We start from the raw sequence: 13,043 nt of genomic DNA, 5'->3' as shown, positions 1-13,043 counted from the left end.
AAAGAAACATAAAGAATGCAATGATGAAGTGGCAATTCTGTGGTTCTTAATGCATTTGGTGTAGTGTTACACATCAGAAAGAAAACTACAGGTGAACATGGTAATCTATTAAAAAAAAAAAAAGACTATGCAACTATACTTTCCTCTTAACTCAGAGCTACAATAAAACCACAATTCTGGATTATTAATTCTCTTTTAATATAGGCTATCACCATAGGTTTGAGTATGGAGAGAGCCAGGTGGCTCGTCAGAGCAGGGATCTCACAGACATGGGATGCCTTGCTCCTGCTTGAGCGCTGACCTTAAACGCAACAGCGCCAAACTGAACTTCAGGCATTTGCTCACTGAACTCAGGCATGAACAAAACCAGTAAGAAGACCAGCCCAGATCCAACAAGAGCAGATGGTGAATTTCAATCACATCCACACCCCTCATTACATCAAAGGACTTGAGAAACTGGAGGCCAACACACAGTGATACTGTCAAAACAAGTAGCAAGAATCTCAGAAAAAGAGGCTGTATTAACCTGCAGCAGAAACAAGAGGTTTAGATACCAACCTCAAGGTAACAGGCAACTGTCCCAATCAGCATTTTGGTAGCCAACCTTTTGTTAACAACTAAAGATGTAATTTAATCTTCAGAAACCAGGATGGTCCTTTGCAACCTTCTTCTTCTAAAAAGGTATCTGAAGGAGTGTTGTGTCCAACAAAAATGTAATGGAGATTTTAGTTGCAGTCTGCAAATCTGAACTGATGCTGCAGGCATCCATTTGCCTGTGACCGAGGACAGTGTTTTGCCATCACCAAACATTTGATGAGATCTTTGACAATTATCTTCCCTGCTCCTGGATAGGCATTTCAGTGCAACAAAAGTGTCATATGAAAACTGATTATTTCAATAGATTTTGGCTTACACAGTTGACTGCAAAGTTAGCCATGATTAGCAACACGTTTAATAGAGAGAAATAATTATCCAGGAGTTTAAACCATGAACTTGATGAAAGCTGTAAGATACAATGTGAAATTTATCTTGGACGGAGAATTTTTGTGAGGTTTTGTTATCAAATAAAATGAACTACTGAACATCATAATCTGCAGGTGAATAGGCATCCAGAGTATCTTCCTAACCCTACAGCACTGCCAGGAAAAGGACCTGAGGTCTCACAGCCACCCAATCAAGTCCTGCAGATCAGACTTCTGATGGACCTCTGACCCACCATAAATATCTTTCTCCTTATGGGCAAAGTACAGACCTAAAAGGATATCTTGATTTTGTCAAAACCTAAAGCATGCTATAGCCTCTTGCAAATTACAACCAAGAAATTATTTAGTTCTTAGGTTCAAAATACATTCCCAAATATGCTGAATGTATGAATGTTTCTTTATGAATGGACTTTGTGACTCTTCTAAGGTACCTATTGCCGAAGGCACACTTGAAACAACGTGAAAAAACTTTCTATTAATAATTTACCTGAAAACCAGTCTTATCCTTCACTTCAGTGCCATGAAGATTTTGGTTTTCATCCTTCCATTCTCAACGTGGGCATGCTTAGCAGAAGGCCCCGCGGACAAGTCTTCATTTAATAATTTACCTGAAAACCAGTCTTATCCTTCACTTCAGTGCCATGAAGATTTTGGTTTTCGTCTTTTCATTCTCAACGTGGGCATGCTTAGCAGAAGGCCCCGAGGACAGGCCTTCATTGCAGCAAGCTCACCATAATGTTCAGTGAAGAGGTTCTGTGATGCCCAAGAGACACCTGCTCTCCTGCTCATTTAATGCATGCTGCTGACCACTGACAGACTGAAGTTTAGGAACATAAATACTAAGTTGGGAATGATTTGCTGAAGACATTGATTGTTGCCTTTGTCCTCTGAATCTACTAGATTTTTTTTTTTTTTTTTGTCCAAAGCATGTTTTTAAAATAAATACACAGAAAAAAAGGAGAGTCACTGTTTGCTCCAACAACAATCTTTCTTTTTGGTCTCTATCTAAAATGCAGAAAGCTAAGGGTAAGTGAATCTTTGTCTGACAGGCCACACTCAACTGTTGCCAAGTTACCTGACGAAGTTTCCTTTATTTCTACAGTTGCCAGATAATTTTCCATCCCCTGTACTAAAATAACTTACAATCTATCTGGAGCTCTGGATATCCAATTTTTCTTTATGAATCCGATCCCAGTGCTGTTACTATTTTAGAATGGCCTCTAAGTAAATCTTGAAGACTTAGGGTATTTTTTTCAGTTGGAAGATTTTTAAAGTGAATGTCCCTTCCTTCTGGGATAACAATCTCAGAACTAATACGTAGTTTAGGGGTGGGAAACTATCCTGAAGAGTGGCATCTACCATCAGCACTCCTTGGGGAGGAACACACAGGAATGTCCTTCTCACCTTTGTCTCCCTGTACTATCAGCTTATTCTTCATGTTGACAGGAGACTGGTGCAGTTCCCCAGAAAGATGCTCAGTAGCTTTCCCATGGAGTCCTGCCAAGGTTGCTGTATTTGTGCACCACACTGTTGCTCCTTATAGCTTGAGACAGGCTTTTAATAGATGTGTTGTCTATGTGAGATCATGAACAGTACTTCTATAGTGACAATATCTACACAAATAGATGATTTGAACATATCTTTAAATTCACTGAGATCTGAATGCTAAAGATATCCTTCCTAGCCCCACAGTGAGTATCTGAAGCATTTTAAGTGAGGAATTACTAGCAAAGCTTATATTGGTAAATGAAATCACAAAACCTCCTGTATCATGAATCTTATTGACAAAACTATGCAAACAACTGATCTTCCATATTGTTGGAAGTTCTGAAAAACCTTAAAAGATATTTTTTTTTCTCCTTAGTACTTTTAAAAATAGAACTACAGAAAATGTCAAAGCCAGATGCTTTTGCAATGTGCTTTCCCTTCCCCACTTGTTTTGTTTTGTTTTGTTTGGTTTAGGCAGAGATGGCAAGATGGAAATGTTTATAGAGTGCTTTGGGGTGGTCAAATCCTCATTTTTCTCCTAAGACATTTCAATCAACTCTTCTTTTGATTTTCAGACTGCGAAAAGTCAAGAAGGTCCTTTTTTTGTTTGATTCTATATCAGATGTCCATGGTGATAGTTCTTTGCATCAGAGGCTGTGTTCACCCCAGCTGAGCCTCCTTTTCCCTAGGAAGCCGAGAAGAAGAAACAACAACTTGCTGCTGTCTTACCCAAGCTATGATTGGTTAACTTTTCCACAGCTTTTTTTTTTTTTTTTTCCTGAAAGGAGCAGCAGTCAGGGAAGGCAGTAAGAACCAACAGTGGCACCAACTTCTATTTACTTCCAGCTTCATCGCAAACAGTCTGCTTCCATTGAACTTGGCAGCTGATAATATTTGCTCAAAGTTTATTGTCTGCTTTCCAAGAATACAGCAAGAAGCACTGACTACTAAGTACTAGGGATGACAGTCTTTAAAGAATATTTCAAGGAGACAGCAAATATAAGAAATTATGCCAGGAAGTATCTACTAATGGGTTTCAACTTCCCATATTCCTTAATTTCTTCGGATGATCCTTTGGTAAAACTGTAATACCAGACAGGATCTGTTTCAAGAAAATCAGTAACAGAGATACTTGCAGAGCAGTGGAGTCCAACTCAAAACTTTCATTCAGGATTCCTATTAACTCCCCTGCTCAATCTTTTCAGGCCATGCTGTGCTAAGGATAATAAGAAACTTTGCTCTGATTTAGAAAACTGCTCTGATTTTTAAAACACAGGAGCTGTTTGAAAAGATAAAATGGTGTTTTTACAGATTACAAGGATTTTTTCCATAATGTGAGTTTAACAGAACCAAATCTTTTTTCCTGGCAAACTATTTCCTGTTGATGTTGTGTTCTACATTTGCTCTCCTTACTCCCTTGCCCTCAAGCCTCACTGTACTTTCTCCTCAAGTACGAATCCAAACAATTACACCATCACAGCTCTGTTCCACTCACTGCTCAGCAGTTACAGACTCAGAACCTCCACATTCTTCTGCTATAAGGAAAAAACCATAGTCACCCCAGGCCACAACACACCTTCAGAAACCTTCTCCTTTCTGTCTCCTCTCTCCACATGAAGGGGATGCACATCAGGCAAAGAGTGAACAGAAAAGCCTCAGACAGGGCATAGAGGTGGCCAAGACAGGTGTGTGCGATGCCCACCATGATCCTACGGCACTCCATTTGTAAGAGATACTCTTACGTATAAATCATACCAGGAGGACTTTGAGAGGGAAATTACTCATCTAAGAGGCTCTGCATGACCTGTGACCTAAGTTCTCCCTGGACAATCCTGGATTGTGTTGCTAAAGCATGCGCAAGAACAGCACAGGACCTCATGGGAGACACCTCCATTTTTGTAGGTACCTACAGGAGTTGTAAATGAGCTGTACAGACTGTTGCGGGTGGTGGAAAGGGGCATTTTTGCTGAAGTACAGCATTTGAGGATGAAGTTCCCATTTTCCCAGGCACTTTGTCCTCAGTTTGAGCGGCTTACTAAAACTATTTTTTTTTAAACTTTATTTTCCCTCTAGAACAACGTAGCTTGAAATCCAGTGAAAAATTTTCCCCCTTGGAAAAAGAGTTTGGACATGCAGATGCAGATATTTGGAGCTGCTTCAAGTGCTACAAGGGCCAGGGTGACAGAAAGCCAAGGAGCATCACAGACCAACCAGCTTCAGCAGCCTCTGGAGATCCAAGCTGAGAGGTCTGGAGCAGTCCACAGTGGTCTGCATGAGGTATGGAGCCTGGTGGAAGAGGCACTGAGGGGCCAGGAGCCATGGCAGCAGAGGATTCAAGAGAAGCGACAGGTAGAGGTGAAGCTCAGGTAGACTGGATCTGGGGAGGAGCCCTATCTGGCAGAGGGGCCTGGAAGCAAGGAGGAGCTTATGAGGCAGACTAGGTAAGGGAAAATGAGTAGTTTGGACATTCAAAAGGCTTTCAGGTGGGGACTTTGAGAAACAACTTCTGGAGCAAGAAGTGGCAGGAGACAGGGAAGGAGCTAGAGATATTGGGACTATGTGTTGCCCAAGGACATAAACCAGAAGCAGCTGCCAATTCACAAAGGAGACTACCCCAACTGGTACCTCTGATCAGGACACTGGCTGGCAAGGGAAGGGGAGATACCTGCACGTGACACTTGGCATCCTTTCTTCATCTATAGCTGTTGGAAAGACAGTTGCCCATAAGAAAGGCCATTAAATGCTCTTCATAAATTATGCTTCCCCTAATGAGTACTACAGCTGGGCCAAGTAATTGGCTATCACCTATGCCACCAGAGCTCTCAAGGATTTTACCAGCCAGGACACGTGCGTCTTTTAAGAAGGCTCCCAAGGACTGTGCTGACCCACAACAGTCCATTTAGGACAACCGTGCTGCCTCTGACCATAGCTTGAGCTCTAGGCCTTCCTCCCGCTTGGATACTTGACAACGCTCCACTCACACTTCAGCACTAGCCTGTCTCCAAAGGCAAATGAATGCACACAAGGCAAGTAAGGCAAGTAGGTGAGACTAACTAGGATTAAACTGACTACAGGTCTGTGGTTCAGCTCCCCCCAGTCTCTAATGTGTCAGTCTCCCTTCTGCAGCTCAGCTGAGAGAGTCCTGGCACAGGCACAATTTCCTGATATTAATTCAGGCATGTAAAACCTGATCCAAAGCCACTAAAATAAACCAGGGCTTCACAATCACTTCATCCACACCATAATGTAAATGTTAATAATCCACATACATTTTAAGGTATGTTTTTTATCCTGACGTTAATTTGGGGTCTGAAATACTTCTCACTTGCAATTAACCATGAGTATGAATATTAGTTAAAAATCCAGGTATTGGTGTCAGGATCACAAAGGCACAGGCAGTTGGCCATTACCAGAACACACAACAATGTATTTCAGTGAAAAACACACAATTTTTTTTACAACCACCAAACGTGCCCTACTGAGATCCTACAAAAATCTCAGTAGAAAAAGAAGTCAAATTGAACTACAGTCTGTGAGATTTGTAGACACACAGTGTATTCAAGAAGGAAATAATTTAATTGCCAAGGAATATAACCAGTTTCTTGAAATTTTTAATTTCCTCCATAGAAGTAAAACAGACTGGGTAGACATGCCTTCCACATAGATGTTAGCATCTCACTCTGTTCAGCACTTCATATTTTCCTTCTTCATCAACAGTTACCACCTCCCTACTGAGTGAAAACTGGACATATAATCTTCATAACTTCTCACTGTTTAATTTGCTGACACTTTCACTAATATTACCTAACGCCAAGCAGCCTGGATGACAACCTCTCTCTGCTGAAATTAAAACCAAAAACCTACATTAGATGCAGAAGGACCAGAATCTGCACTTCTAATCTCCCCAAGGTCTAGTATTCCAGGGAAAAAAAAAGTACAGAAAAACACCTGGGTCTGTACATGCTGGGACTTCACTGAACCCAGAAAACAGCATGGTCAGGCTTAGCCGTCTTACCTCTTTGTCTTTTTATTTTCCTCCTTTCTCTTTTACTCTGTAATTCTGTATTTCCTGCCTACAGCTTTTCCCATCTCAGGTCAGTTGGTTGATCCCCATCCATTTTTCCTCCCCCACATCTGAAATAGCTTTTCTAGAAACTTAAATATTCAGCTGTATTGACAACAGATGCTGTTTCCCTGTTTCTGCCAAGAATTAAGGATTTTTCTTTTGTTTCACTCCCTCTCCTTTTTTTATCTGTCAGGGTCTTTTTTTTTTTCCCCCCCTCACCTCCTTTGCTGTCTGGTATCCTATTTTTTTCACTCCTCTCTCTTTCAAACTGTTTTCTTCCCCCCTTTCCCTCATTTGTACTTTCTTGCTTCTGCTACTTAGGTCCTGTTTCTCCCCTGGGGCACCTCAATTCCTTTATTTTTCTGCATTTCCCCCTCTCTCCTAGCCTTACTTTCCTCACTCCCATCTGCCTTCAGGTACCTGATGCAGCTGCACAGACATCTAACTGCTGCTCTGCCTGCAAATCCTGGAAGGAGCTGACCAGCCCAAATGCCCATTGATGTCGAGAGGAGCTGCATGTGTCCTGCAGTAGAGGAGCAACCGCCAGGTGGTTAAGGGGCTGCCTCTTCCCACCCAGCCTGCTTTCCATGTCTGTCTGGAACTGAAGTCATTGTAAATAGTTACAGGCGAGTGAAACCATAAAATCATGGCAATGTTCTATAAAAAGGCAACAATATTTAGGTAAAACATTTAATAATAAGCCCCTTAATTTAAATATTTTTTCTACAATGCTCCATTCCCTGTCTACAGCTATACTGTGCATTAGCACAAGCAAAATTGAAGTTAAAAGCTCGGCATTTCATAGCAGTGATGTGTTTTTAACCATTTTCATTGTGGCAAGTAAACATGGAAGCAATAACAATTCTCACTAGCTCACTCATCTTTAAAAGTGAAATCCTTTCCAGCAACATGGTAATGCTCTAACCCAGAAGTTTTTAAAATTTGAAAACACATACTGTATTATATAAAATATATTACACAATAAAGCACAGAGACATTTTAATCAACACAATACTCCAGTGAAGTCCCAAGAGTCAAATAAATAACGCAAAGATGAACATTCCTCTAGCTAAATGTATTTTCTTTCGGGAACTACAGAAAACATGACACAGCACAGTTACCTGTGTCTCTCAGAGACACACAAACATCATTTAAGCCTAATGGTCAGGGTCACCATAGTGAGCCCAACCCTCTCCATCCTGAAATCAACTGGGATTTTTCCTACTGATGTCAAAACTGGCTGTGCCTCAAGAGGCTTCAATAGCGGCTTGCGTGCTGAGGCCCTGCTATAGGTGAGATTCACAGCGTCAACAGAATTACTAACTTTGCTTAGAGCTGAGCACCTGATCAAATGCCCGATCAGAGCCAAAACACCCACCCCCTGTGGTAAAGTCCTAAACCTCACAGTGTACAGCAAGGTTCACAAGTCAGGAACGTCATTTCTCAACTTCTTAAACAATGATCGTTTAGTTGCTGTACTTTGAAAAATAATTTCACAAAATTGCATGAGGGCGTTCAAGTGTTACCTTCTCTCAGGATATTTCACAAAAGAAAAAAAAACAACAACCACAAACAAAACCCTGCTCTCCCTGAAGGTAAACAGCATTTCTCACTGCAGCACAAAAGACAAGCGGGGTCCCTACCAGCCCCAGCACCACTTGCGCTGCAGGATCTCCATTTGTACCACAAACTTCATAAATAACTCTGCTCACAGCACACAGTCTGGCTCTTATGATCCCAAATCGTTTTCCTCCAGCCCTAACAACAGCAAAACCTTGTGTTTGCCAGAAAAGTGAGTACATGTGATGTACCACATAAAGAACAAGCTTAAAGAAACAACCAGAGCTACCTTTAGTTACATTTCAGAGGAGAACCACCACATTTCAAGCTTCCCATTATACTCATTTTCTTTAAGTAATCTAAGTAGTCCCAATTACAAAGTAGTGCAAAGTGGCAGTGCACATATGGACATGTACATACGTATGTGTACACTCTTTTTTAAAAAAGCAGCGTGTTACAAAAAACCAATCTTTTTTTAAAAAAATGCATAAAACTTATTGGAAAGTTCTAATTCTGAGTACAATTCTAATTTCAATACACAGTAAGCAGCTGGCTATGCCACTGTGCTGCCTGTATTTCCCACTTACCCATACTGTACTGCACAAGAGGAACAGTTAATCTCTTCCTAAGGACATACGAATCTTTTGTGAATGACCTTTCATTAAATTTTAAATTCCAAGTTACCAAGATCACCATTGCTCACAGAAATGGTAATCAATTTTTAAAGTCCTTTTCTGTGTAATAATTTTTATGTATTTGCACACATATTTTACTATGACTTTCAAGATTTCCTTCTGCAAATTAGTAACTTAAGGAAACCTTTGCAGATTTTCTTCCTTAGAATAAAATTTTACTGAATGAATGTCAACCTGTTAAAATTGCAATTTTACAGAAATTACAACTAACAGGGAGGCCAAGTCTGGAAATCTCTATAGTCTTGGGTATGTTTCTTTTGTTTCTTCATTCATGCTTAAGGCGGCGTTTGTACACTTAGGCAGCCTGATGAAATCTTAAAAGTGATTAAGATTCAAAGGTGTGCCTTTGTGACCTTTATGAATTGCCAGGAATATTATCCAAGACCCCAAATGAAAATATACCAATTGCATTCTGTATCCCAGAGCATTTCAACGTCTTCAGCATTTTAACACTTTGAGTAAGTTCTAATACCTGCTGACAAATAAGAGAAAACTAAATGGTTTTGCTCCATTTCACCACCACCAAAGAACCCAATCAAAGGAAGCCAGTTACAATGCTGTCATTAAACACATTTTAAAGTTGAGGTGATGGTACGTTTTCACCCACTGTGGTTAAGGGCATCCAAAATACCACTCTCCACACAGACATGCGGACCTACTACAAATAAAAAATGTGGTGTTTGTGGCATTTGGAGTCCCCTGTAAGTCTTTAAGTAATCACAACTTAGAATCTAATCTAGGTCTAGTTAAAGTGTGATCCTTTTGTGTACGCTCCCGCTTACAGGGAAAGCCAGTTCCCAGCACCAGGAGTATCAGATTCTTGCAGCATCCATGACACTTGTAAGCATTCAGTGGTCAGAACACCACTACATATCCTTCAAATGACATGGACCACTGAAGCTGGAAGGTATCTTCACTGAACCAAACCGGCTGGTATCTCAGCAATCCACAAGGACATGAGCCCTAGCATACCCCTGGCAGCGTGCAGAATCTCGACTGAGAAGGAGGTGGGTTTTGCATTTTTGAAAGTCAACAGTTTTGAATATTGAAATGTGAGGGGTCCGCACCAGCTACAACAGAGGCATCTCAAAAATACTTCACACTGCAAAATGCTGGTATGTGTTTTTTGCTGTAAGATTTTGGAGTTAGAATCAGACAACAAGGTGATAAGCACAACAAAACACTAACAGAGCGAGCTAGCCAGAGATAATAAAAGAAGGCACAGCATTCCCGAAGTTAAATCATTAGGGTACCCATTACATGAAGATATAAAGAATCCTCTGCATTAATGTTAACAGAGCATATTATCTAAAATATTTAATAATGTACCAGTTTTTCTTGCTGTCATTCAAGTAATTAATAATATCCACGTATTAGTTCTAAGAAGCTGAATAAATACAAAGTGTGCTTTGATTTCTGCGCTACTGTGCTACTGTACAATAATACCACTGGAAGATGGTATTATCTTCCCATTTTTGAATGAAATTAAGTATAAACATATGTTTTAAACGGAGAAAAATAAAACATCCCCTTCATTTTGGGTATATTTACTGCTCATTAAATTACATAGCATGCTTTCGGTTCCTAACACCAAACTCGTATTGTCAATCTTTGACATCATGATTCATTATCTCATTAAATAAAAATAACTGGCAGATCATAGATGTGAGGACTATGAAGTCCCAAGTTTCCATGGTCAATGTGGACACCACTCCAACATCAGCAATACCGGGGTGTATGTGGGTAACGCAGTTATTTACAAAAATAATCGATTCGATTTAGGACTCCGAGTGTTACAGCTTAAAACGCCCCGAAGATGCAACACCTTGTTAAGGAGTAACATCGCGGGGGAAAAAATAAATAAATACGGCCTGTAGTAAATAATCACAACAGGTTCCGACGCGCGGGCTCCACTCGGGCGGCGGAGCCGCACATCCACGCGTCGCCCCCACGGACCCGGCGCGATGGCGGGGGCACCCGCGGCCGGCGCCAGCACCGGCGGGAGCCCAGCAGCGGGGCGGGCACGGCCTCCCCGGGCGGCCAGCCCAGGCACCCACGCCGCGGCCCGCACCCGCCCGCCCCGCCGGCCCCCGAGGAGGCCTCCCGCCCTCGGCCGCGGCCTCCGCCCCCGCCGCTGCCCTGCCAGGGTCCGGCCCCCGACGCCTGGCGCCGCGGGGCCGGCCCTGCCCGCGCCGACTCGCCGCGGGACTGCCTCCCCCCGCGCCGCTGGGCGGCCGGCCGGGCGCCCCCCGCCCTCCCCTGCTCCCGGCCGCAGCGGCCCCGCCGGGCCAAGGGGAGGGGACGAGAAGTTTGGTGGTGCTGGGGGCGGGCAGCTCGGCCCCGCCGCCGCCCTCCAGCCGCCGCCGCGGGCGGGCTCCCGTCGCCCGGCCCGGCCGCGGCCGCAGCCGCCGCGCCGCCCCCTGCCCGGCCGCAGGGCGCCCGGCCCGGCCCCCGCGGGATCCCTGCCCGTCGCCGCCTCGGCTCCGCGCCCTGCGGGGTCTCCCCCCCGCTCGACCTCCCGCGGGCAGCGGCCGCCGCCGAGGGGGCGTCTGTGAGGGAAGCCCCCCCCGCCCCCCGGCGCCCCCCTCACCTGCTGGCCAGGCTCTGCCGGCAGTGCTGCCTGAAGGGCATCAGGTGGTAGTTCATGGCGTCCAGCAGCAGCTTCTGGCAGACGGGGTCGGTGCGCATGAAATCCACCGACTGGACCCGCTCCACCAGCTCCGGCGCCGGGATGAGGGCGAAGCGGAGGCGCTTCATCAGGTCCGGGGCGTACTGCATGCGGGTCTCCCGGTCGTGCTCCAGCCACAGCACGGACATCTGGAAGAGCGCCAGCTCCGACTCGACGGGGGGGGGGCAGCGAGTCGAGCAGGGCGCGCATCTCCTCGAAGTTGAGCAGCAGCACGTCCTCCACCAGGTACTTGTTGGCCAGCTTCTTGGTCTCCTCCAGGCCGTGTAGGGCGGCGATCTTGCACACCTGCTTGTAGTTCTGCACCGAGATCTGGTCGTTGAGGAACTGCACGCACAGCTTGGTGACCTGCGGGATGTGCAGGATCTTGCTGACCGACAGCACCTCCTCCACCGTGTCCAGCGACAGGGTCACGTTGGCCGTGTACAGGTACTCCAGCACCAGCCGCAGCCCGATGGATGAGCAGCCCTGCAGCACCAGGTTGTTGATGGCCCGCGGGCTGGCCAGCAGCTTGTCCTCCGGGGAAGAGGACGGGGTGCCAGGCTCCTCCTGCGGCTGCGGCGGCGGCGGCTCCTTCGGCGGGCCCCCCAGCCCGTCCTGGGCGCCGGGCCCCAGCCCCAGGGCGTGGGGGTGCCCGCCGCTCCCGCCGCCGCTGGAGAAGAGGGATCGGAAGTACTGGGAGCAGGAGGCCAGCACGGCCTTGTGGCAGTGGAACTGCTGGCCCTGGGCTGTCAGGGTCACGTCGCAGAAGAGCTGCTTCCTCCACAGCAGGTTGAGGCCGTGCAGCAGGTTGTCGCTGTGGCTGGGGTCGAAGGTGGAGGTCCTGTCCCCGGATCTGGACATGGCGAGCGGCCTCCGACACACCTGCCTTTTAAACCCTCCTCCAACCTGGGCAGAGGGGTGGGGAGGAGAGCGGGGTGGGGGGACACACGGGACGACACAACAATAAACACAGAGCTTTAGAGGCCCGGAGGGCGCATCCCGGCCGTGTGCGCACGGGTGGCGCGGGGGGGGGGGGGGGGGGGGAGCAGCCGCGCCGGGGGGGTGGGGGGGGAGCAGCCGGAGGACGGGCTCCCCTCCGGCCGCCGAGCCGCCCCCCCCCGCCCCGGGCACGGCCGTGCTCGGTCGGAGAGGCCGCAACTTGGGCGGGATGGAGGAGATTTTTTATTTTTTTTTTTACTCTTCGCCCCCCCCCGCCCCTTCTCCTCCCTCCTCGGTGCAAACCGGGCTGGTCTCCAGGGGAGGGAGGAACCCGGGGACGTTTCCAAAGCTGAGAGCTACCCGCCAAACAAACCCCCTACCACCCACCCACGCGATCAAACACACACCAGATAAGCCCCCCCCGCCCCGACTCCACGATGCCCAGAGAAACTACCAAGTGACTGAAAGTGCCGGGAGGGCGAGCCGCCCTGCCCGCCGCCCGCCCCCGGCCCTCTCCGGCCGCTTTGGCAACTCGGCGGCGCCAGGACCCGCTTCCTGCCCGGGGCGGGGGCCCGGCGTGCTCGGGGCGGGGGCCCGGCGCTGGCCGGCACCGAAGCTGAGCCCCTCTCCTCCGCCCAGCGCGG

At 46.5% G+C, this 13,043-nt stretch overlaps 1 protein-coding gene across 1 annotated transcript in view; it reads right to left on the bottom strand.

Annotated features, from left to right (window-relative positions):
* KLHL14 (kelch like family member 14) overlaps window positions 1-12,507 on the bottom strand; it is a 63,614-nt gene extending 51,107 nt beyond the window's left edge. The window contains 2 exon segments of the mRNA XM_055705845.1: window positions 11,383-11,645; window positions 11,647-12,507. Of these exon segments, the coding sequence (XP_055561820.1) occupies window positions 11,383-11,645; window positions 11,647-12,321 (938 nt within the window). The 5' untranslated portion in view covers window positions 12,322-12,507.
* Between the last annotated feature and the right edge of the window lie 536 nt (window positions 12,508-13,043).

Source organism: Falco cherrug, chromosome 3 (genome assembly GCF_023634085.1).
Source record: "Falco cherrug isolate bFalChe1 chromosome 3, bFalChe1.pri, whole genome shotgun sequence".
Classification (NCBI taxonomy): domain Eukaryota; kingdom Metazoa; phylum Chordata; class Aves; order Falconiformes; family Falconidae; genus Falco; species Falco cherrug.
The sequence above is the reverse complement of the archived record's forward strand: the minus strand, read 5'-3'. Positions and strand labels throughout refer to the sequence as shown.